This window comes from Anomaloglossus baeobatrachus, chromosome 1 (genome assembly GCF_048569485.1).
Source record: "Anomaloglossus baeobatrachus isolate aAnoBae1 chromosome 1, aAnoBae1.hap1, whole genome shotgun sequence".
NCBI lineage: Eukaryota > Metazoa > Chordata > Amphibia > Anura > Aromobatidae > Anomaloglossus > Anomaloglossus baeobatrachus.
Window position 1 is genome coordinate 706,803,570 of NC_134353.1, and position 26,058 is coordinate 706,829,627.

Sequence of the window (26,058 nt, forward strand, 5' to 3'; positions counted from 1 at the left end):
TGAAGAGAACACACACATTTATTGTTACATCTTTATAGAGAAATCAACATCTGGTACAGCTAAAGACTGCCACAATAGATTATACAGCTTCAACCCAAAAAGTAGTGAACACCCTGTACCCGTCGACTGACAAACCTTCATATTTGTATCCTAAGATGTCCTTTAGCATCTTACAGATGTCAAGTGCAAACAAAGGTTTCTAACCCTAAAAGTCAAAAGCTTGATAAGCTTAGGAAGTGCTCTTATTTTACACATGGACCAGGTATGGAAAATGTTCCCAGACTGTCCCTGCTGATCCAAACGATTAAGAATGTAACAAAGCCAAGACTGATCCCACTGATCTGCAGAAAGAAAACCCGAAGTGCCACCTTTTTTTATTCTTAACTTAAGAAACAATTTTTATTTACTTTGCTGAACACAATTCCTGTATGATACTCCATATTCTTTCACAGTTCATCATGTCTGCCTGCACCAGGAGGAAGGCTTGGTTTGAGGAACACCCCTTCCATTGTTTTCCAGTAGTTATGGGCATTGGCACTTGTTATACCATGCACTTCTTTTTGCCCTCGGATTGGGTGGCTGTACTGCTCACCGGTAACAGTCAGGTAAACACTGGTCCCAACGTGCTTGAAGCGCACGGTGTCTTCACGCTCCCATAGCGAGTCACTGCACTGCACGGTCCATGTGTCTAGGTCATCTCCTTCACCGTTGTCCCCAAAGGCACTCACTTCCTGAAGAATGAGAAATTATCGTTAAATTCAGACTTACAGAAGATCGTCGTGTGCCCACTAATATGGCAATCATTACAACCCAATAAGATGACATCTTTAGCCCTGAGCAGCATTTCAACACAAGTTACAATGTTTTTTTATCTTCCGCATCTCTACAAGATATCAGTTCAGGTGTTTTGTTTTTATGCTTTGGTACACCCCACCCCTTCCATGAGCCATAACATTTATCTTTCCATTAGCATGTATTTGTGGAAAAATGAACATTTTTTGAGTGATACCATTCAATGTACTAAAAAGCAACAGAAATAAAAAAATAAAATAAATATAATTGTGTAATTTTCTTGTGTAATTTTCTCTTCCTTTTTTTTTTTTATAAACAGACCTGCAGCATTTTTTAATATTACACCGACTGAGCTGTCTAATGGCTAATTTTATTGTGAGGTTTATAAATTGTTTACTGGATATCAATTTGGCACACCCACAAAAAAAAAAATAAAAATAAAAAATAGGTTTTTGTATGATATTTTTTTTTTAAAGGGGGTGGGGGGGTCGCACACGTGACAAAAGCAAGCAAACAACCATAAGGCTATGTGCCCACACTGCTTTTTGTTTTAAGCAAATGACAGAAAAAAAAAATAAAAAAAAAAAATGCTTTTTTGCTTCTCTTCAAGCTTCTTATCTATTGAGATTGGGGGGGAGCAGAAGACAATTGACATGCTGCTTCTTTTTTCAGCAACAAAAAAAAACAAGGAAAAAAGAAGCAACATGGGCACAGGAAGTAATGATTCTCATAGACTTTGCTGGGATGCGTTTTCCTTGCTTGTTAATTGATCAAATAAAAAAAAAAAAAAACAAACAAACAAACATGAAAAAAAAAGCCCTGTGGGCACAAGGCCTAATACTGCAATATTTATTTTTCTCTTGTTATGTGGCATTCCAATCAGAGTGGTCATACAGCTTCATAAACCCGACTTTTACAGAAAATAGCAAAATATCTTTATTTTTAATGGGAGAAATAGGTAGTACAGTGGAGCCTTGGATTACGAGCATAATTGGTTCCGGGAGTGAGCTCTTAAACCAAGTTACTCTTATATTAAAGCAAATTTTCCCATAGTAAATAACTGAAACGCAGACAATTCGTTCCACAACCCAAAAATATATGCTGTATTTATACAAACGTATTACAGTAATAAAGAATAATGTCCTGTTCATATAAAAGTATTACAGTGCACATACAAAATACTGTACAGTACAGTGAAAAACAAACAAATTAAACTGCACTTTAGCTTCCAATAGAATTGTTGGTGTGCGGGAGATACAATACAAGCAATGTGCTGTACTGGATAGCAGAAAGAGTATAATACTGTATCCACAAATGTAAATTGATAGACAGATGCTGTATAGTATATACTGTACTGTATAATGGTATACTGTGTACAGTATACAGTGCATATGGACAGAAAGTTACCGCCACTGTGGGTCAGAGCACGATGAAAGGACAGACCGGATGTGTATACAGTGAGTATTTGCTCTTCTTGCAAAATAATTAATTAAACCAAGTTACAAATTTGTAAATAGCTCTGCTTGTCTTGCAAAACACTCTCAAAGGCCAGAATCACACTTGCTAGTGCCTCGCGTGTAACTCGCACGAGTCTCTCATGGTAGAACCCGGCATGGCCGCACACTATGCATACAGGAGCGTCTGAGCTGCATAGAGATACATGCAACCGACCCGCTCCTGTCAGGGGAGTGTGCTGCCAAGCCGGGTTCTACCATGGATAAGACCAAGGTAAAAGCCTGTTAAGTAGTTCAGGGTAAGACCGGTCAAGCCCATACTCACAATCGTACAGAAATAAACCAGGTATATGGCTAAAGTGCAGAGAGGGTGGGTTTTGGCGTGGTTACCCAATGTGTATCACCACTATGAAAGCGGCTTCCTCGGGGGGGGGGGGAGGGAAAAAAAAAAAAAGTTACAGTCTTTTTTCCCTGAGGAAGCCACTTTCATAGTGGCGATACGCATTGGGTAACCATGCCAAAACCCACCCTCTCTTAGCCATATACCTGGTTTATTTCTGTACGATTGTGAGTATGGGCTTGACCGGTCTTACCCTGAACTAAACAGGCTTTTACCTTGGTCTTATCCATTTCAGTATGAATCGCCATAGAGCTCAAGGTCTGTGAAGCTGCCCTATAGCTATATATGATTCTCTGCATTATAGCTCACAGACTTTTATCAAAGGCGATTTTTGCTCATTTCTATTCTGAAAACCTTGGTTATTTTCTAGCGACTATTTGGGTTCAGTTACTATATTTGGTGCATGGACAGTACTATAATTGAAACGGTTGCTTGTGACCCTTGAATTGATGTGACCTGTGGATGTAGCACTGTGATATTTTGTGCTACACCTGTAAGATGTAGGATTTGTCCGCTTCACAATTCAGCTCCTATATGTCCTAAAATACTGCTAGGACTACTCATCTGATTAGCGAGCCTTCAATAACCTGCCCATACTGTTTATCAAACTGATTAGAGAGGGGTATACACGATTTTTGTACTTAATTGTTACATGATTATCTACTAGATAAGGTTTTGGCGTGTGGGGAATGATGCCTTTGGCCTTTTAAATGTTTTTAACCAGTATCTTTGTGTGTGCTCTGTTCCTCCATTGTGGAGAAAAGTGTGTTTTTTGCTTTTGTAATAAAGATTTCTATATTTCTAAAATAACAGTTTCTTGGTGATCTATGCATAGTATACTCTTCTCTTTTGTACACACAGGCACGCCCACAATCATGTGCATGTATGAGATTTTCCATGAAAGTGACTCCATACAAGCTGTGGACTTCTGAAGCATATCCATACCTGATTGTTTGATAGAGGGGAGGAGAAATGATGCGAGTGGAGGTTCTTCCCTGTGTTCACATGGGTAAGGCGAATAGTCTCTCCACATTTTATAGGTTCCCCACGGGTACAAGCTCCATCTTTTTTGCCTCTTATCCTCCAGTAGCTGTTTGCATCATCAGAAACCTCCACACCAGTTACAGACTGTTGGCCACTTCCTAAGAGATAAAAATGACATTACAGTAAATATCCCAAGTCACATTCATGTCAGGAATAACATAGGATCTGAATATTTCTTCAAACATTTTCTTACTTTAATAAATAAAGTAAATAGTCTTCACTAAAAGCATAATAAAGTTTTGTATATACAGATCCTACACAAATCAGTATATCACCATGGTTACAGACTACCAAAAATTCCACTGTAGTCCGACCCTGCAACGAGTAAGGGTATGTGCGCACGTTGCTTTTTACCTGCTTTTTACCTGCTTTTTTGCTGCTTTTTCTTCTGCGCTGTTTAATGCCAAAATGGATGTGTTCTTCTATTCAAGCAAAGTCTATGGGAATTTGGGTTTCTTGTTCACACTATGTTGTTCAAAATGCTGCCTTTTTGTGGCAGAACTTTGGTCAAAAACTCAGCTTTTCAAAGAAGCAATATGACAATTGTTTTTGCCATTTGGGTTTTGCACTGCAAAGCTGAGTTTTTGACCAAAGTTCTGCCACAAAAAGGCAGCATTTTGAACAACATAGTGTGAACAAGAAACCCAAATTCCCATAGACTTTGCTTGAATAGAAGAACACATCCATTTTGGCATTAAACAGCGCAGAAGAAAAAGCAGCAAAAAAAGCAGGTAAAAAGCAACATGCGCACATACCCTAAGGGTCTGTGCACACATTGCATTTTACTTGTGGTTTTTTTTGCATAGTAAGGCTATATGCGCGCAGAGTGTTTTTTGCAGCGTTTTTTGCGCATTTTTCAGGTGCCTTTTTGGCTTCAAAACTGCATGACTTTGCTTCCCCAGCAAAGTATGAGTTTATTTTTGCTGTCCGCACACAACTTTTTTTTTTAAGCTGCGTTTTTTAGCTTTAAAAAAAAAAAAAAATTTACATGTCAATTCTTTCCTGCGTTTTCCCACCATGCAATGCATTGGAGAAACGCAGAGATCAAAAACGCAGCAAAACGCACCAAAACGCGGTGAAAGCGCATATGTTTTTACCGATGCGTTTTTAGCGCATTTGTCGCGGGTACGTTTTTAGCAGCCAAAAACGCACAAAAACACAGCGTGAAAGAAACACTGTGTGCGCACATAGCCTTACCTGAATGATTTCCTAGTGCCAGCAAAATGGATGTGATTCCTGAAGTCTCTGTACACGTTGCTTATTTTTTTCCTTGCAGCAGATGTCAATTCTTTCACTAATGTTGCTGCAGATTTTACCCATAGTAATGAGTGAGGGAAAAATCTTCAACAAAAATGCAAGTATTTTAAGCCCTTCGTCACTTGAGATACATGTACCTTCAAAGCCCCTAAGGGGAACTATTAACCCCTTCAGCCCCCGGGCACTTTCCGTTTTTGCGTTTTTGTTTTTTGCTCCCCTTCTTCTGAGAGGCGTAATATTTTTATTTTTCCATCAATCTTGCCATATGAGGGCTTGTTTTTTGCGGGACGAGTTGTACTTTTAAATGAAACCATAAGTTTTACCATATAGTGTACTGGAAAACGGCAAAAAAAATTCCAAGTGCGGAAAAATTGCAAAAAAAGTGTGATCGTACAATAGTTTTTGGGATATTTTATTCACTGTGTTCACTATATGGTAAAACTGAGGTATCTATGTGATGCCTCAGGTCGGTGCGAGTTTGTAGACACCAAACATGTATAGGTTTACTTGTATCTAAGGGGTTAAAAAAATTCACAAGTTTGTCCAATAAAAGTGGTGCACGTTTTGCGCCATTTTCCGAAACACGTAGCGTTCTTATTTTTAAGGATCTATGGCTCAGTGATGGCTTATTTTTTGCGTCTCGAGCTGACGTTTATAATGGTACCATTTTTGCGCAGATGCTACGTTTTGATCGCCTGTTATTGCATTTTGCGTAAAACTTGCGGCGACCAAAAAACGTAATTTTGGCGTTTGGAATTTTTTTGCGACTACGCCGTTTACCAATCAGATTAATTGATTTTATATTTTGATAGATCGGGCATTTCTGAACGCGGCGATACCAAATATGTGTATATTTATTTATTTTTTAACCCTTTAATTTTTAATGGGGGGGAAAGGGGGGTGATTTGAACTTTTAGGTTTTTTGTTTTTTTTTTATTTTTTAAAACTTTTTTTTTTACTTTTTTTTTTATTTTACTAGTCCCCCTAGGGGGCTATAGCGATCAGCAATCCGATTGCTGATCGCTATCTGCTGATCACAGCTATACCGCTGTAATCAGCAGATTCAGTCACTTTGGTTTTCCCTCTGCTCTCGGCCGAGGGAAAATGAAAGTGAAACATCGTAGCAGTAGGCGTCATCACATGACCCTGTGCTACGATGGCAACCACCGATAGTCACGTGATAACACACATGACTTCCGGTGGGGGCGGCGGTGAGTAACAAACATGGCCGCGCGCATTTAAATCTTGCTGCCAGACTTTGGCAGCAAGATTTAAGGGGTTAATGGCCGCGGGTGGAAGCAATTCCACCCGCGGCTAGCAGGCACACATGTCAGCTGTTGAAAACAGCGGATATGTGTGCCGATCCACGCCGCCTGCCCGCGGCAGGGGGCGGGGCTTAACGGGACACGATCCTGGACGGATAGATCCGTCCAGGGTCGTGAAGGGGTTAAGTACAGTACAAAATGTTTTTTGTTTAAAAGTAGGAAATTAAAAAACAAAAACCACAACAACAAATGCCAAAATCATCCCCCTTTTGGCCCGAAGAATTAAAAAGCAAACAAAAAAAAAAAAAAACAAAAAAACAAACACCTATTTGACATCATTGCATTCGTAAAACTCTGATCTATCAAAATATAAAATAAATTAATCCAATCGGTTAACAGCGTAACGAGAGAAAAAGAAATCAGAAATGCAGAATTAAGGTTTTTTGACACTGCAACATTGCAAAAAAATACAAGGTTTTGAGCGCCTTTTACCCCGAAAAGGTATCTCAGGGCGCAAAAAATAAGCCGTTACTTAGCCTCATATCTAGAAAATTGAGAGCGTTAATTGTCTCAGGAAATGGCAATGCAAGCTAATTTTTATTTGTCGCTCCACAAATTTCAGAATTTTTTTTCACCACTTTAAAAAAACAAAAAAAAAAAACAAAAAACAAAACAAAAGCCCCAAAATTATACATATTTGGTATCTGGTAATTGTACCGACCTGGAGGATCGCATTACTAGGTCAGCTTTAAATTCTGATGAAGACACTCAAGTAGTCTTGAAAGCTGCTATTTGTAACCATTTCTTCAGTTAGCCATTAAAAGCACTGTGGGGTCCTGGGTTCATATCCCACCAAGGACAACATCTGCAGGGAGTTTGTGTGTTCTCCCTGTGTTTGCATGGGTTTCCTCCCACACTACAAAGACTTATACTGATAGGGAATTGAGATTTTGAGCTCCAGTGGGGACAGTGATGATCACATCTGTAAACCGCTATATAAGTGAGTAAAATAAATACTGGGGACTCAGTTTTGATATATTGGAGAAATACAAGTCAAAGAGTATAACATAGGAGTACAAAGATGGCAGATCTGGGGCCACCGGCATCCTGCGATAGTGTTGCAGATGGCGTTCCCTCCCTGTCTAAGCTTATGCTCACACTTGTTTTTTTTGAGATGTCCAGAAACAAATATAGTTTTCCACACTAACACAGCTTCAGAACATTCTCCATTTTTTTAAACTTTTCTTTTCCTGAAGACCTTTTGAAGGGTTCTAGAACTGCCCTCCCCCCCCCGACCCCTCCCAAATGACATTTGGCAAAATTTTGATTTCACAGTACAGAGTTGGGAGGGTATAAAATTAATGTTTATGTTTTTGGTTTTTTTTTTTCACGATTCGCTTCAGAAAACATTTCTATGGGGAATCCACCTTGGTGTTCATATGAGGAGTTTGTGTGCGTTTTTTTCCTGATGGGAAAGAGAAAGCCAGACCTCCATGAACATTGCCTAACAGCTTAGATCCTGCTTAGTAAGGCACCTAAAGGATTAAACTTAACATTGTTATATGAGAGGAATGCCACATAATTTTTTTTTTTTGTTTAATCTTTCTTTATTGAATAATTCACAACAAAAAGACAAAGAACAGAAAGAGAAAAAGATCATCAGTATCATCAACATGACGTATACATCTTGTTACAGACTTAGATTGATTTTCATCCTGTATTCCTCATATTATTGCCACAATTATGCCCTATATTAACTAACAACTTATTGTAGCTAAAACTACTATATATTCTTACATTTGAAACAGAAGGAATACTTATATGTCAGTTGTTGTAAAACAGTTTTTCACATCATGTGGGGAATCTCTTCTGTGTCCACACCTTTACATTGAAAAAATTCTAATACCCCACTGAGGTTATATGCTCTTCCAAACTTGAATTTTTTGATCAAAAGAAAAAAGTAAGAACGAGATAAGAAAGAGTAAGAACTGAAGAAAAGAAGGGTAGTATTAGAAGGGTGCACAAGAAGGGCCAAGGGGAAGGGAAGGAGAGCTAGGAGTGACGGGTGTCAAAAAGGGTTCGATCATCATTAGTATCCTTATATAATATCCATGGCGTCCATATTTTCAGGAACCTTTCCGTATTGCCCTCTGCTTCTGCTGACAGATCCTCCATATGATGGATATATGCAAATTCCTGCTGCCACTCCCCCAAGGACGGAACCTCTATTGATCGCCAATGTCTGGGTATCACTGCCCTTGCTGCCGTTAGACAAAACCGTAATAGGCCCCCCTTTTGGGCTTTGAAGGACCCAGGAAGCATGGATAATAATGCTATTTGAGGGGACTGTGGCACCACCTCTCCAGTTATTTTCGTGTATGTCTGAAAAACTGCCTCCCAAAACGGTTTGATTTTAGAACAGTCCCACCACACATGTAACATTATACCACGTTCAGTTTCACAGCGCCAACACATCTCAGAAACCGATGGAAAAATCCTGTGGAGCCTCACCGGGTATTGATACCACCTTGTCAAAATCTTATAGTTTTTCTCTTTTGCGTGTCCAGCAGTAGACATTTTGTGAGTAAATATATATGCTTTCTGTTTTTGCTCGTCTGTGAAGGTCGTCCCCATCTCCTCCTCCCAGTTGGTCATAAAATTAGGATCTGAGTCCGCAGAGGGAACAGCCCGCCCCAACAACTTATAAATAATTGATATCAGATGGGGGGGCAACGATTCCTGCATGAACAATTTCTCAAAGGGTAAAGCTGAAGCAATTGCCAAATGTCGTCCTCCCTTTGATCGAGCACTAACAAATGAGAGTAATTGCCTATACTCAATCCACGATAGGGTCTGGGGGGGGATCCATATTCTGCATGTCTACAAAAGACATCAAATTGGACCCAGCCATGGCGTGGTATAACCTGTCCTCCCGCCGCACGCTCCATCTCAGAAAATTGGAACGGCCGATTCCCGGAGGGAATTCTGGATTGGACAAAATTGGTGCAAGGAGGAAAGGACACCCCACCAACCCGCCTTTCTGTTTTATTTGATCCCATACCTTCAATGTAGCACGAATCAAAAAATCTGCAGAAGTTAATCCCACCCCCTCCCGGGACTCTATCCATGGTAAATATTTTAAGGGGACTGATGAGCTCTCCTGTTCCAATGTGATCCATTTTTTAGAATTTGCATTGAAATGCCAGTCAAATAATCGAACCAGCAGGGCCGCCCGATGATATCCACGGAGGTCTGGAAGTCCAGCACCCCCCGTAGAAGTGCAACGAGTAAGCGTTTGATATTTTACTCTAGCTCTGGAGTGTCCCCAGACAAATTGAATCAGTGCGGACCTGAGGGTTCGAAAAAAGCTCGCTGGAGGGAGTATCGGGACCGCCTGAAAAATGTACAGAAATCGAGGGAGTATGTCCATCTTAAACGTATCTATACGTCCAAACCAGGAAATGGGTTTTTTATGATAAGTTAATAGATCTTTGACCGTTCGTGACAAAAGCGTCTGATAATTCATGGAATAAAGGGATTCCAAATCAGCAGGGACATTTATTCCCAAATATTTTATTGCTTTAGGCTGCCATTTAAATGTAAAGTTACTTTTGGCCATTGACACCTCCTGAGATTGTAAAGTGACATTTAGAGCTTCCGATTTGGAGTGATTGACCCTAAAATTGCTTAGGTCCCCGAACCTTTCAAATTCCACCAACAGAGAGGGAAATGTGATGTGTGGTTGGGAAACATATAGTAATAAATCATCAGCATACAATGCCGCCTTATATGTTCGTCCTCCTATGCGCAGACCGTGTACACTGGGATTTCCTCTAATCGCATTAGCAAGATGTTCCATTGTTATAACATACAATAGCGGGGAAAGAGGGCATCCCTGCCTTGTTCCATTTTGAATGTTAATAGGTTTTGATAGTGAGCCATTTGCTTTAATGCGGGCTGATGGGCATGTGTATAAGGACAAAATTTTATTTAAGAAACATGGACCTATTCCTATTTGTTTTAAAGCTGCCCTCAGGAAATCCCAATGCACACGGTCGAATGCTTTTTCTGCATCTATGGATAGCAGGCCGAGCGGCTGGGACTTTGATCTAGCGTGCGCTATGAGCAACAAAGTTTTATTAACATTGTCTCGTGCTTCCCTACCCTGTATGAACCCCACCTGATCTGCATCGATTATAGAGGGGAGGAGGGGGGCCAGCCTATTAGCCAGTACCTTAGAAAATAGCTTTATATCAATGTTTAGTAATGATATTGGTCTATAATTAGACACCATAGTAGGGTCCTTGCCGGGTTTCGGAAGGACCGTAATATGGGCCTCTAATGACTGAGCTGCAAATGGGGTTGTCTCAGAGATTGCATTAAAGACTTTTGTGAGGAATGGAGTAAGCAACTCTTGAAAAATTTTATAAAATGCTGGAGAGAAGCCGTCAGGGCCTGGACTCTTTCCAGCCGGGGTATTCTTAATGACCGTACCCACCTCCTCCTCTGTAAACCGAACCTCTAGTTGTTGAACATCATCATTTTCCAAAATCGGTAAGGCAGTGTCCATCATGTACTCCTCCATTCGTTTAGTCCGAGTCTGTGACTCCAAATCGGAGAATTTCCCTTGGATTTTATATAAATCAGAATAGAACACCCTCAGCTCTTCCAAGATTTCTGTTGGGTTACTCACTTCCCCCCCTCCTCTCCGCTTCAGACAAGGAATGAACGTTGTATTATTTCGCGGGTGCAGGAGACGGGATAGGGGCCTGCCACACTTATCTGAATGCTGGTAGAGGAAACGTTTATAATGATTGCAATACCGAAGGTATTTTTCATTTAAAAGGGTCCTAAGCTCCTCCCTACATCTCGTGAGCTCTGCCAACGTCTCCGTCGTTTGGTTACGTTTATGCATTGTCTCTAGCCTGTGTATCCGATCTAACAGCTCCTTTGTTTGAATGACTTTCAGTTTCTTGATACGTGCCCAGTGCTTTATCAGCACCCGTCTGATCACACACTTGAAAGCCTCCCATTGTAGAGGCAATGAAGTGGAATCCAATTCGTGAGTAGACAGGAAGGCCCCAATAGAATTTTTAATATCATTCATGCAAATTGAATCCTTAAGCAAATTGTCATTGAGCCTCCATGTCCACTCCCGTCTCAAGCTATCCGGGGGTGAAAAAACCAAAAAGATCGGGGCATGATCGGACCACACAATGTTACCGATCGTGGGGTTCGGTCGCCAAGCTAACACACAGTGGCTAACTAGAAACAAGTCTATACGACTATATGAGTCATGGGGGCTGGAATAAAAGGTATAGTCCCTACCCGTAGGATGTATACCACGCCATATGTCGATCAATTGCATTTGATGAATATCCCGCTTCAGAGATGTCAGGCGCTTCAAAGGCACGGCGCTCCTTCCAGATGAAGTATCCACTGAGGGATTCAAAGACAAATTAAAATCTCCTCCTAGTATCACTATTCCCTCTGCGAACCCAGAAACCACTTGCAGAAAGTCCCTACACGCCTGTGCCTGACCCACATTGGGGGCGTACCATCCTGCAACTGTATACACTGTATTAGATATCCGGAGTTTGATAAGCACATATCTGCCCTCTGCGTCTAGTTTTGTGTCTATAATAGAGTGTGGCACGCTCCTATGTATAGCCAGCGATACACCCCTGGAACGAGATTCAGTGTTGGCACTGTGAAACCATGTCACGTAATTGCGATCTCTCAGGTTTGGGACATGACCCACTTTGAAGTGTGTTTCCTGAAGTAACAGGATATGGACCCTCTGATTGTGCATTTCGTTTAATATTTTTTGACCGTTTTTGTGGAGTATTAAACCCCTTCGTATTTAAGGACCCAAATTTCAACTCTGCCATAGTTACACTCCTAGCTGCTTAAAGGACAAGGAAGGAACACGGGGAACGGGAAGATGAATATCAGATAAGGGGTAGACAATAGAAGAAAAAAAAAAAAAAAAGTATAGAAATAGGTCAGAAAAGGAAGAAAAAAAGAATTAGAGAGAAGACAATAACCAAGAAAACAATTCAAAAGGATAACTCCTAAGGACCTCTGTCCACGCTGCTGGGGAAAACTGTATACAGCTATACCTTGGCCAGCACGGTATAGCACCCCCTATGGGGAAGTGGACTTTCCAGGGAGATACGCTCCCACCTGCACGGATCTGCACCACCTTTCTTAAACTTGTATGTTACTAGCTATAATATACCAGAAAGTAAACCATAACATTTCCCATCCTATAACCCAATATGAGATAATACCAAACTCATCAAATAATGAACGTCGGATCGTCTCCGTAGGTCGGGACCCACACTTCTCAAGTAACTGTAAATGGAAATATAGGTTACAATGCCGACTTTTAAACCCATCTAACTGCTGCGACGGGGCACACACCCCCTGTTACCAGAGTGATTCGACATATCCTCTCTGAACGGCCCCCCGGCAATCTCAGCCGAGATCCACAGGTGCCCCTCTCCGATTCCTCCGGAGGGCGGCTGCAGGTGGCTCACCTCCCGGGATTCCCGGGGGTAAGAATGGCCAGTCCTGGATTGTTACTGAAGGTATTTGGAGAGCCGCTGTAAATGCTGGAATTCCGCCAGGGTGGCTAAGAACATGCATCCTTCCTGCCCTCCGGACTCTCAGGCGAAAGGGAAACCCCCATGTATATGGAATATTTCGCTGACGCAATAGCTCCAGCAGGGGTCTCAGAGCCTTTCTCTTCTGCAGAGTCCATCTGGACAGGTCCGGTAAAATCTGGATCTTTCGACCTTGATAAAGTAGGTTCTCAGATTGGCGGGCATGAGCCATGATATTATCTTTAAGTCGGTATTTGTGCACTTTGCAGATAACATCTCTGGGATAATCTGGATCCTGCGCTTTAGGGCCCAGTGCTCTGTGTACCCGATCCAGGTCCAAGGGAGAGTCCACAGGAACTTGCAAAATTTTATTGAAAATATGGCATAAAGTCTCATCCAAAGCTGCGGGTTCAATTGACTCGGAGAGGCCGCGCACCCTTATGTTGTTGCGCCTATTTCTGTTTTCTATATCATCCAGCATATCCGCCAGGTATTGAAGCTGCATAGTATGGGATGCAATTCCAGCCTCTTGGTCTGTCGCCCTGGACGATAATGACTGTACAGAAGATTCCACTGCGGTGACCCTTTCTCCCATCTGCAGCACTTCATCTCTGAGCCCAGAGAGCTCTGCTTTATAAGAGCTCTCCAGTCTGGATACATACTGCTCCATGTCTTCCTTTGTGGGGATATTTTTAATATGTGCACTTAACCACCAGGATATCAGCCAGGTATGGCGGGCCATTGGGGAATTTTGTGATCCCTCCTGACTGTTGGTCTGTGGAGCACTAGTGCTCAGACTGCCCCTGCTGTGATTATCTGAGCCCGGGCAGCTGGAGAATAGAGCCTTGGTTATGTGAGGCTGCACACTCTTCTCTTTATCTTTACTGGGCTCTCTGGCTGTCACAACACTGTCTGTGCCTCCCATCCCCCTCACCTCAGCGTCTGCATGGCACTGCACTGTGTGGCCTGCCTGGACACCGGCTCCTGCAGACCCAGCATTATCTTGCTCTTTTATCTCAGATGAGGATGTCATCCCCCTCTCACTGGGGCAATCAGCACTCACTGCTCCACGGACTTCTGTTTCTTTCACTTTCACTGCAGGCTCTGCCTCCAATGCTGCTGCTGCCTCTCTGCACATAGCACGGCTGCTCCTGGTGTTTATGGACACGTCGGCCATCTTAAGTGTATCTCCTGCTGGAGCTGTCCTCACCATGTAGCGCCTGATGCTTGGAACTGGTGCTTTTGGCTGGGCTGAGGTGGGCTGGGGGTCTTCTTTCTTTTTTCTATTACCCATTCGCCCAGAATGGGCTCTGTGGTGGTACTCTGGAGTGGTGATTCACTGCACAGATGCTGGAGCTGATCAGACACACGTCCTCATCCCTCCATGGTCAGGCCACACCCCCATGCCACATAATTTTAAATGATTTTTAAGAGAAATCATTAATACAGGGCCAAGTAACAGGTCCTCCAAGCCAGCCTTTTATGTGCCTGTGCTGCCCCTCAGATGGCTCCTTTTTGTGTCCTGTATGTAGATCTAAAGTCACCTTCACACATACTTGTTTCCAGTACGTGTGGGGTCCAATTTCCCACATACTGGAGATGTGTGATCCATACAGAGAGAAACAAATTGGTAAACCAGGGAAAGAATTCTTGTGTTTCTTTCTGTTGACTTCCTGGGTTAGTAATGGTGGTGTCTAAGGCTACTTTCATACATCAGTTTTTTGCCATCAGGCACAATCTGGTTTGTGACTGATGCAATGGATCCGTCGCACATTGTAGTAAAACTGATGAGAAGATCTGGTAAAAACACGGATCCGTTGTAGCAGTTTGTACAGAGACTACAGCGGTGGCCGCGGGTAGCTGAGTGACGTCACCGCTAACAGCGCAACTCACTTCAATTGCTCCGTGAAGCTCACAGCGAGCGGTGGTGTTCTACGGCCTCTCCTGTCAGCTTCCAATGTAGCAGAGCTGAAAGTGTCATGGGACCTTGTGTGAATTACGTCGGACCTGGAGGAGTATTTGGGGATCAATAAAGTGGTGAAAGAGGGTGTTTTTGTGTCTTATTTCAAATAAAGGATTTTTCGATGTATGTGTTTATTTACTTTCACTACAGTTTAGTGATGAGGAGGTGTCTCATAGACACCTTTCATCACTAGGCTAGGACTTAGTGGCAGCTATGGGCTGCTGCCATTAACTCCTTATTACCCCGATTGCCACTGCACCAGAGCAATTCGAGATGAGCCGGGTAGAGTACCAGGACTGTTGCATCTAATGGATGCAGCAATTCCAGGCGACTGCTGGCTGATTTTTAGGCTGAGGGCTCCCGATAACGTGGGGCTCTCCATCCTGAGAAAACCAGCCCTCAGCCGTGTGGCTTTACCTTGGCTGGTATCAAAATTGAGGGGGACTGCACGCAGTTTTCTTAAATTATTTATTGTACTGCACGATATAGATGCGCCCACCGGTGACTATGATTGGCTGCAGTGAGACAGCTGTCACTCAGTGTGGGGGCGCGTTTGACTGCAACCAATCATAGGCGCCGGTGGGCTGGGGAAGCAGGAAATACGAGATGGAATAATGAGCGGCCGTCATTTTAAAAGCAGGAGCCGCTGGAGCTTTGTTACAGCTGTGCAGCACCACGCCGGTGAGTATGAGAGAGGGGCAGAGAGACAGGCAGAGGTAGGCACAGATTTTCTAACCAGAAAGGAATTTACACATCTGAGCATGCTCAGTTAAAAAAAAAAAACCAAATCAGTCGGTGGAATGCGGTTTTTGCCGCATTACGATGGATCCGGCGCCCATAGGCTTTCATTTTAATCCGATGCTTTTTATTCCCGGTAACAAAAAAAAACGTTCCCTTGTGCGTCCTTTCTGGCAGCCAGACACAGAAATTTTGCCAGATCCGGCGCATGCCGAATAAAACGCGATGACATGCGACACAATCCGACGCAAATACAGGTCTATGACGAAAATACGTAATTACTTACCGGTAATGTGTTTTTTCTGAACCCATGACGGCACCACGAGAGAGGGGATCCGCCCTTCAAGGACAGGAAACCTCCAGAATAAAAAGGGGCGGCACCTCTCCCCGCATCAGTTGATTACCGAGCATGACAGGACCTCCGAAACAAGGAACATCGTTAAAACATATCCCGCCACCATAACCGCCCAGTGAAGAGGAGCGAAAAAGGAAGCAAACTAGCAACCCCTAAGTGCAGGGAGGGAATGTAAGGGTGCCGTCATGGGTTCAGAAAAAACATTACCGGTAAGTAATTACGTATTTTTCCAGCACCCATGACGGCACCACGAGAGAATTACAGAGAGGAAAACCTAGGGAGGGACAACAGTTTGCAGAACCCATCTCCCAAAAGGTGATGTTGGTGAACGACCAATCAAGGCGATAGTGATTAAAAAAGGTGGACGGAGAAGACCAGGTTGCCGCCTTACATATTTCCTCGATGGAGACCTCTGACCTCTCCGCCCAGGAAGATGCCATCGCTCGCGTGGAGTGCGCCTTCAGACCAGGAGGTACGGCTTCACCCACGGCCGTGTAAGCAACAGAGATGGCATCCCTGATCCACCTGGCCAAGGTGGATTTAGAAGCCTTAAGCCCCTTCCTACAACCCTGGAAGACTACAAACAGAGACTTATCCCTCCTCCCTCTGAGGTGACCAACAGATACCGTTGAAGACAACGCCTAACATCCAGGCAGTGCCATCCCATCTCCTCTGGAGTAGAAGGGTTGGCATAAAAAGAGGGGAGCACTATTTCTTGTGATCTATGGAAGTGGGAATGCACCTTCGGCAAATAGGCAGGGTCAGTTCTTAAAACCACTCTGTCATCAAAAAACTGGGTATACGGAGGAGAAATGGATAAGGCCTGAAGGTCACTAACCCTACGGGCGGAAGGGAGTGTGACCAGGAGAATCGTTTTGAGGGACAGATGCTTGAGTGAGATAGAATCTAAGGGCTCAAACGGCGGCCGTGTTAAAGCTGAAAGGACCAAGTTAAGGTCCCAGGACGGCAGTGGCATGTTGCCCCGAGGCCTAGATCTAGTACAGGACCTAACGAACCTTGACACCCAGGGATCTCCGGCCAGGGCATGGTTATACAAGGCGCTCAGTGCGGAGATTTGCACCTTTAGGGTACTAACCGACAGACCCAGTTCCCAACCCCTCTGGAGGAATTCTAGGACAACCAGGACAGAGGGTGGCTTAGTAGGATCCGCACCCATAGAGGCCAGAAATTTGGCCCAAATGCGCCCATAAATACGGAGTAGTGACAGGCTTTCGACACTGCATCAAGGTGGAGATCAGACCCGGAGAAAACCCCTTGTTGCCCAACAGTGACCGCTCAAGCGCCACGCCGTCAGGTGTAACCTGGGGTTCTGCGGGTGGAAGGCTGGACCCTGGGATAGGAGATCCGGTAGGTCCGGGAGAACCCACGGATTGGTGATTGACAGATGCGTCAGCCAATAAAACCAAGGTCTCTTTGGCTAAAAGGGTGCTATGAGAATCACGGCTGCTTGATCCTCCCGTATCTTCCTGAGCACTGCAGGGAGGAGGATGATCGGAGGGAAGGCATATGCGAGGCGGAAGTCCCATCTGAGTAATAGGGCGTCCACCGAGTGGGGATGATCCCTCGGATCCAGGGAACAGAATCGGGGAACCTTCCGGTTGGTTCGGGTTGCAAAGAGGTCTAATCTCGGGAACCCCCCACATCTCCGTTATCTGGTCGAAAACGGACTGATTTAGAGACCATTCGCCTTGGTGAAACTGGGTGCGACTGAGAAAGTCCGCCAAAATGTTCTCCTTCCCTCGGATGTGCACTGCCGACATGGAGCCCAGATGAGCTTCTGCCTGAGACATGATCCTGCTTGTGATGGACATGAGGTGCCTGGAGCGAGTACCCACCTGGTGGTTGAGATACGCTACTGTCGCTTGGTTGTCCGACAGAACTTTCACATGGCGACCCCGCAATAACGGCAGGAAACGACCTAACGCCTTTTCCACCGCCAGCAATTCCCTTGTATTCGAGGAAATTTGAGCTTCTCCTCCAGACCATCGTCCCTGAATGAACTGAGTGTCCAAGTGTGCACCCCAACCGTAGAGACTGGCGTCGGTGGTTACCACCACGGGCTCCGGCACCATCCAAGGCACCCCTCTGCCCAAGTGGACCGGATCTAGCCACCAATAGAGGGACTGCAATGTGCGATGGTCAAGAATGACGAGTCTGTCCAGATGGTCTCCGTGAGCGGTCTGATGCTGCAAGATATTCCACTGCAGGACCCTGGTGCGTGCCTGAGCCCATCGGACGGCCGGGATGGCCGCAGTCAGGGAGCCCAGGAGGGACATCGCACCCCGGAGACATGCGCTGGTGCCGCAGAGTCCGGTCTATCTGGGTCTGGAGGGCTTCCACTTTGGAAGGAGGCAACCGACATAGTTGAGTGTTGGAGTCCCAAGTGAGTCCCAGAAACAGCTGAACCTTGGATGGGATTAATCTGGACTTCTCCTCGTTGATCAACCAGCCCAACTCCCGCAGGGAAACTTGCACCTGCCGTAGAAGGGCCGCACAATGGCGAGCTGAGGCGCCCACAATCAAGAAGTCGTCCAGATAAGGAATCAGAAGGACCTCTCTCTGACGCAGATATGCTGACATTTCTGCTATTATCTTCGTAAAAATTCTCGGGGCGATGGCCAGACCGAAGGGGAGGGCTTTGTATTGAAAATGGCAGACCCGACCGTCCATGTGGAGGGCTATTCTGAGGAAGCATTGGAAGAGGGAGTGGATTGGGACATGATAATATGCATCGCGCAAGTCTATGACAGCCATGTGACAATGGGGATACAGATATTTCACGATGGACCGCACGGACTCCATCTTGAAGCTATTTGAAGGAACCGGTTGAGGGCTTTCAGGTTGATGATTGTGCGATAGGAACCGTCGGGCTTCCCCACCAGAAAGAGGGTTGAGTAGAATCCTTCTCCTTGTTCCCGTGCGGGAACTTCCATTAGAACCCCCTTGAAGAGGAGGTGACGGACCTCTGCTTCCAAAGCCAGCTGTTCTGCCGGAGAACGACGCAGAGGGGTAACCAGGAATCGGGGAGGAGGAGGGTGATGGAAGGGGAGCCGGAGGCCTGAGTGTATGAGGCCCAGGATCCATGCACTGGATGAAATCCTTTCCCAAGCCGGAAGGAACTGAGAGAGCCTCCCTCCGACCTGGGAAAGCGAGTCACTTGGACGACTTATTCTGATCTTTTGAGGGGCCCTTGAACATGAACCCCTTTCCCGGATTCTTTCTATCGGACCAGGTATTCCGATCCTGTGGCCGGGTGGGGCGGCGAAATGGCTTCCTCCGAAAGGACCGCCGTGAAGAAGGGAAAGCCGCCTTTCTTGTCGCTAGCTTTTTCCAGGATGTCATCCAGGACCGGCCAGAACAGATATTCACCTTGACAAGGGATATTGCAAAGTTTAGACTTAGTTTGCAGATCCCCCGGCCAGCATTTCAGCCAGAGAGCTCTTCTAGCCGCATTGGAGAGGGACGCTGACTTTGCAGCCAACTTAGTGGAGTCCGCCGAGTCGTCCGCAAGGAAGGCCGCCGCCCCCCGCAATTTGGAGAGGGATGAAGCAATCTCCTCCTTAGGTGCCCGTGATCTAAACTGGTCTTCCAGTTCGTCAATCCATACAGTCAGGGATCTAGCCGTACATGTAGCCGCAATGGCGGGTCTCAGTCCTCCGGCAGAAGCTTCCCAGGTATTCTTCAGGAAGTGATCAGCTTTCTTATCCAACGGGTCTTTCAAGGAGCCCTTGTCCTCAAATGGCAAGGCAAACTTTTTGGACGCCTTAGCGACAGCCACATCCAATTTTGGCGCCTTATCCCATGTGGAGCAGGAGGCCTCCTCAAACGGATATTTTCTCTTAAAGGCGCCTGGAAGGGAATGCTTCTTATCAGGTCTCTTCCATTCCCGGGCAATTAAGGCCTGTACTTTATCCACCACCGGGAAGGAGCGTCGTTTTTTCTGCTCCATGCCCCCGAACATCCTATCCTGGATAGATTTTTCAGGTTTCTCATCCGGGATGCCCATAGTGGTCCGCATCGCCTTAACCAACTTCTTCATATTTTCGATTGGGAAGCACTGGCGACCCCCCGAGTTGCTATCTGAAGAGGAGCAGGAAGTAGAGACAGAGGGATCCCATTCCCCATCAGACCTATCAGAGTCCTCGAGGGTAGGCGAAGGGGGCCTAGAACCCCCAGCACTCTGCGCCCCAGACAGGGATCGGAGGGAGTCCCTGACCTCTTCCCGTATGATGGACCGGAGATCGGAGGCAAATCCCGGCTGTTCCTCCGACAAAGTCTGCTGAATGCAGCCTTTGCACAGCCTCTTAGTCGAGGAACCAGAAAGTTCCTTACAGCACAAGGCACATTCCTTATGTCTGGATTTAGATAAACACTTCTTAGGTTTACTGCGATCCTATAAAAAACACAGACAAGACGACTGCCGGTTAGAAGCGGAACTCATGAGGTAGCACTCACCCACAGATGCAAGAGGCTATACCGGGTCAGCAGGGACATCATCTGACTTCCCTCCTTTAGAGGGCCTTTTTCTGTCAGGAGAGTCAGGCTCCTTCCGCTTGGAGGACCGGTCGTCAGTCATCCCACGCTTGACCCCCGAGCCGGTGACACTGTCATCCTTGCCACCTCTCTGCTGCCGCTTCAGGGAGGCAGTATCATGATCAGAGGGAGGCTTTGGGGAGGAAGGAGGCGAAGGAGACGTAGCTGACTGCTTATCAGCCATGGTAACCGAGCACAGGCACCATAGAGAAGATTGCCGCTCTTATTTTCAAAAAAACCTTGGCAACTCCGCCCCCTATTTCCGGGAGATGACGACCCATCCGCGCGTCCAATAGGAAAGGGCGCGCTGCGCATGTGCACCGCCCGGACATCCCCGCCGCCACACACAACATGGCGCTCAGTCACCCAGAAGCGCCATAGCATCTGCTGCCATGAGGACAACCCACAGGGAGCGCAGCAGCCGCCACTTATCCCAGCCCCTGGTGCCGGGACGAGGAGGGAAGAGCCCGCGCGCAGACAGGACCCCCGTGGGTATGCTGCGTCGGGAGAGCCCTGCAGTCGACCGGACTTACCTGGTCCCCGCAGGCTCATGGCGCTCCTATCCTGACCCCCATGGGTCCGCTGCGGCAGCTCCACAGCACCTCGGCCGACCGCAGCAGGACCCGTGCCGCTGCCAGAGTCGGCCGGCCGGGCGCCGGACTTGAATCTTCGGCCCATCAGGACCTTCTTGGATCCACTGGATCCCTGGAGGCTCCCTGTTCAAGGACAGGAAACCAACTGATGCGGGGAGAGGTGCCGCCCCTTTTTATTCTGGAGGTGTCCTGTCCTTGAAGGGCGGATCCCCTCTCTCGTGGTGCCGTCATGGGTGCTGGAAAAAATCATTTTTTCCGCAAATCGCTGGCAAAAATCGGATGTGTGAATGAGGCCTTATAGATGCCTCTCTATTACTTACACCAGGGCTTTATGCCAGCTGACATCAACCCCATGAAACATTACCCCGATTGCCACCGCACCAGGGCAATCGGGGAGAGCCAAGACAAAGTGCTAAAATCGGCGCATTTTGTGTGATGCACCACTTCTGGGGTGGCTGCAGGTTGGTATTTTTAGGCTGGGAGGAGCCCAATAACCATGGATCTTCCCAGCTTGGTAATCAGCGCGCAGATGTTGGCATTACCTTGGCTGGTTATCGAAAATGAGGGGGGGAATCCCCACATTTCCATTTTATTTATTTATTTGGCTAAATAGCTGTACGATTAATCTATCCATCTTTGTCCACATCAAAAAGTATCAATTTCAGTGTCATGTGTTTTTTACAGTACCTGTCACACTGACGGACGTCTTTTTTTTTTTCCTTTTTTTATGTGCACGTGTGAGGGGGGGCCTAATGTTAATTTATCCTTGCTAGCCAGCGAAGTGTGATCTTTAAATCTTCATTGTGGGCGTCTTTCTGGGGATATCATCCTTTTGCCTAACAAGATTAGATTTACATACACTTACACTACACGAATTACACTAATACCACCTTTGCTACACGAGTAAGAAAGAAAAAAAAAAGGTAATATTTTTGGTCATGACTGTATAGCCCATCATTGTACAGCACACTACTGACTCACATCTCCATGTACTTGACCAGGTCTAACTGGGTAGACAGAATCCAGCTTAGGCCGGAGTAGTCACCATCGCACGTACCTCGCATCACCTGGCACGGCCCGATGCTCTCCAGACAAAAGGAGTCTAAGCTGCATAGAAATACATGCAGCTGATCCACTCCTGTCAGGAGTGTGCGGCCGTGCGGGTGATGCGAGTTACTCGCAAGTGTGGCTCTGGCCTTAATCCACTACTTTCACATTGATGACCGATGCTGAGGATAGACCATCAATCTCTGATCGGCCGGGGTCCGACACCCCACCGATCAGCTGTACTCTGAGCAGGCGGATGGTAATGCTCTGTTCCGATGCTGCCCCATCAGCTAATAGTGGCCAGGTACTCCACATCCTATTGAGTTGAATAGGAGGCTGATGTGCAGTACCCGGCTGCTATCATCTGACAGGGCAGCTCTGGAATGGGGCATTTCTGGCCGCATGCTCAGAGTACAGCTGTTTGGCAGGGGTGCTGGGTGTTGGAACTTGGCCAATCAAAAATTGATGAACTATCCTAAGGCGGGCTTTGCAAGCTGCGACATCGGTAACAATGTGTTACCGATGCTGCAGCGATAGTCCCGCCCCCGTCGCACGTGCAATAACTAGTGAAAGCTGCCGTAGCGATTATTATCGCTACGGCAGTTTCACACGCACATACCTGCCGTGCGACGTCCCTCTGGCCGGCGACCCGCCTCCTTCCTAAGGGGGCGGGTCGTGTGGCGTCACAGCGACGTCACACGGCAGGCGGCCAATTGAAGTGCAGGGGCGGAGATGAGCAGGATGTAAACATCCCGCCCACCTAAGTCCTTCTCATTGCAGCCGGCGGCAGGTAAGGTGAAGTTCCTCGCTCCTGCGGCTTCACACACAGCGATGTGTGCTGCCACAGGAGCGAGGAACAACATCGCACCTGTCGCTGCACCGGCATTATGGAAATGTCGGAGACTGCAGCGATGATACGATAACGACGCTTTTGCGCTCGTTCATCGTATCAAAAAGGATTTGCACGTTGCGATATCGACTGCGACGCCGGATGTGCGTCACTTTCGATTTGACCCCATCGACATCGCACGTGCAATGTCGCAACGTGCAAAGCCGCCCTAAGGATAGGCCATCAATATAAAAGTAGTGGACAACCCCTTTGAGTGCTCATTCAGATGTCAATTTTATAAGTGATTTTCTTTGGATTTTCATCCGCATTTCATCAGCCTTTCTTGGAGGAGGTAGGGGGGCAGGGTTTCTCCACCTTTTCCTATCTAGTAGTCAGTGATAAAATGGAAAGCATTCAGATGGCATCAGAGTGCTGTCTGATTCTTTCACAGACCCATAGGTTTGCATTCCCGATTTAGATCGGACAGGGCTATTATTGAACCAAGTCATCTCAGCCACATAATAAAAATAAATAAGTTCACACCTGTGACCATCTTTAGACATTACTAGGCACAAAGATGGAGAGAACTTGAAAAACGGACATCTGAATGAGACCTAATTCTAATCAGAACCCTTCTCAAAAAGGCAGAAGGCCAGAGGGCACAGCACAAGCTGGGTCACACCAACCATTACTAGACCAGCCTATAGTAATGTACAGGCGCACCAATACACATACAGGGAAGAGGGGGCCACATCCCAGGAACAAAGGCTAAAGCTGGGTTTACACACTGCAACATCGCAAAGGACATCGCTGTAACGTCACCGGTTTTGTGACGTAACAGCGACCTCCCTAAGTCTCTGTTGAGTCGCTGGTGAGCTGTCAAACAGGCAAACCTGGCCAACAACGCAACAGTGATCCGGACCTGCAGAGCGACTTAGCTGGTTGTTGGGGACGTTGATAAGCAGCTTTTTGAAAGGGAAGTTGCTAACAAAGTCGCTGCAAAGTCTTTCACACATAAAACTTTCCAGCGATGCATGCTGCACAGCGGGAAACAAAGGACCTAGGAATGGTCCTGAACGATTTGTAGCGATCAGCAACTTCACAGCAGGGGCCAGGTCGCTGATGTGTTTCACACACTGCAACATCGCAAACAACATCGCTATTGCGTCACAAAACCGGTGACGTTACAGCGATGTCCTTTGCGATGTTGCAGTGTGTAAACCCAGCTTTAGGGAAGAAAGTTACCTAATTTAGGGGGCAGCATTTAGAACCGTACATATTAGAGGACAGGCACGGTGGTGTACAGTGCAAGGGGCTGTCCAGTCAGATATGATATTCAGGATAGGAAATCAATATCAGATCAGGGGAGGTGCCACACCCTGCACCCCATGATGAGATCTGTGCTCTGACAATGGCTACATGTAAACAATAAAATTTACTACATTTATTGTGTAGTAGCTGGGGCCGAGTACTGCAGAACGGATCCTAGAAGAGAACGAGCTGTGTGCTGTACTGTCCAACCCACAGAGATCCATAACGTGATCTCAGGATGTTCTACATTCAGGGGGCGGCCATTAGTAGTGGTCACTGCACAGCTTTATTTATTGCTGTGAAGAACAGAAAACAGGACTGAGGGGGAAAAGGACAGCAATAATGGACGATGTGAGCCCCGGCCAGGGCCAACGGCTAGGGACCTGCAGTCCCCCGGCCAGGGCCAACGGCTAGGGACCTGCAGTCCCCCGGCCAGGGCCAACGGCTAGGGACCTGCAGTCCCCCGGCCAGGGCCAACGGCTAGGGACCTGCAGTCCCCCGGCCAGGGCCAACGGCTAGGGACCTGCAGTCCCCCGGCCAGGGCCAACGGCTAGGGACCTGCAGTCCCCCGGCCAGGGCCAACGGCTAGGGACCTGCAGTCCCCCGGCCAGGGCCAACGGCTAGGGACCTGCAGTCCCCCGGCCAGGGCCAAAGGCCAGGGACCTGCAGTCCCCCAGATAGGTCTTATCCCAAAGCTCAGCTACGGATGAGGCCGTGTGTCTCTGATCTCAGTCAGTGGTGGGGGGTCCGCAGTGCACAGCCCCCTGTAGCGCCCCCTCTGCCCCGCGTGCACTGCCCCGGCTCCGCTGCAGGTGTTGCCCCGTTCGCGGTGGTGCAGGAGCGGGGTTCGGGCTGCTGGTACTGTCACTCTCCCCCTGCTGTAGGACACATGCTGCAGTCAGTACTTGCAGCCGGGTCACGTCACTCACCCGAGCCGTACTTCACATCGTGGGAGTGGAGCCGCACATTGTGGCGGGTGTTTAGCAGCTTCACCACGGACCCGCACGTCACGTACTCCGCATCCTCGCTCCCCAGCGCCGGACACCAGGCGCAGCACAGACTGAGCAGTAAGAGCCGGAATCCCGTCCGCAGCATTGCTCCACCGGCGCCTCAGCCCGGCCTCTCTACAACTTCCCTCAACATGTGAAAGGAGCCAATGAACAGCCGCCAGCAGGCCAGGGCGGGGCTTCTTTGGTGTTCAACCAATCATACAAATGAAGGGACTGTGTGGGCGGAGTCTAAAGAAACCTCCTGATTGGTAGCTGCGGGCGGAGTACAAGTTGTAGACACGAGGGAGAGGGGGATTGGTCCACGCCACATAGGTGCCGCCAGATACGAGGAAGCCCGAGCCGCACCTGCAGAGCCGTCAGCGGTGCTGCCCTGTAGTTCCGCGGTGTACCTGAGGGGCGCTGTGATGACCCCCGGATAACACCTGATGAGAGCGAGGACCCCAGCACTGACTGGCAGGCGAGGTCCCAAACGTCATGTTATTGCCCTCAGACTTCTCATTACTTACATTGCAGCTATAACAAGATCTTATCAACTTCAAGATAGTTGCTTTTTTCTGTAAGGCTTTTATTAAAGGGAACCTGTCAGGTGCAATATGCGAGCAGTTCTGGGTGTATATTGATAATCCCTGCCTAACCGTCCCTGTATCTAGTAGCATACATAAAGAGAGCTTTAGAAAACGTATTTCTAAAGATCCTCTATGATATGCTAACGAGCGGAGGGACTAGTCGCAAGGCCATTATTCTCCCTAGTCCGTCCTCTAGCATGTTAGTACTACCATGCTACTCAATGCCCATTGCAAAGCATCATGCAGTCATGCACATTATGGAGCCGGGTGTA

The 26,058-nt window shown here is 46.9% G+C and overlaps 1 protein-coding gene across 1 annotated transcript; it reads right to left on the minus strand.

Moving 5' to 3' along the window:
• Positions 1 to 25,365, minus strand: SDF2L1 (stromal cell derived factor 2 like 1). Its single transcript, XM_075341782.1, has 3 exons — positions 25,140 to 25,365; positions 3,592 to 3,788; positions 1 to 731 (listed from the first exon to the last, which is right to left on the minus strand). The coding sequence occupies exons 1-3, from the start codon at positions 25,303 to 25,305 to the stop codon at positions 447 to 449; spliced, it is 648 nt and encodes a 215-aa protein (XP_075197897.1). The 5' UTR covers positions 25,306 to 25,365; the 3' UTR covers positions 1 to 446.
• Between the last annotated feature and the right edge of the window lie 693 nt (positions 25,366 to 26,058).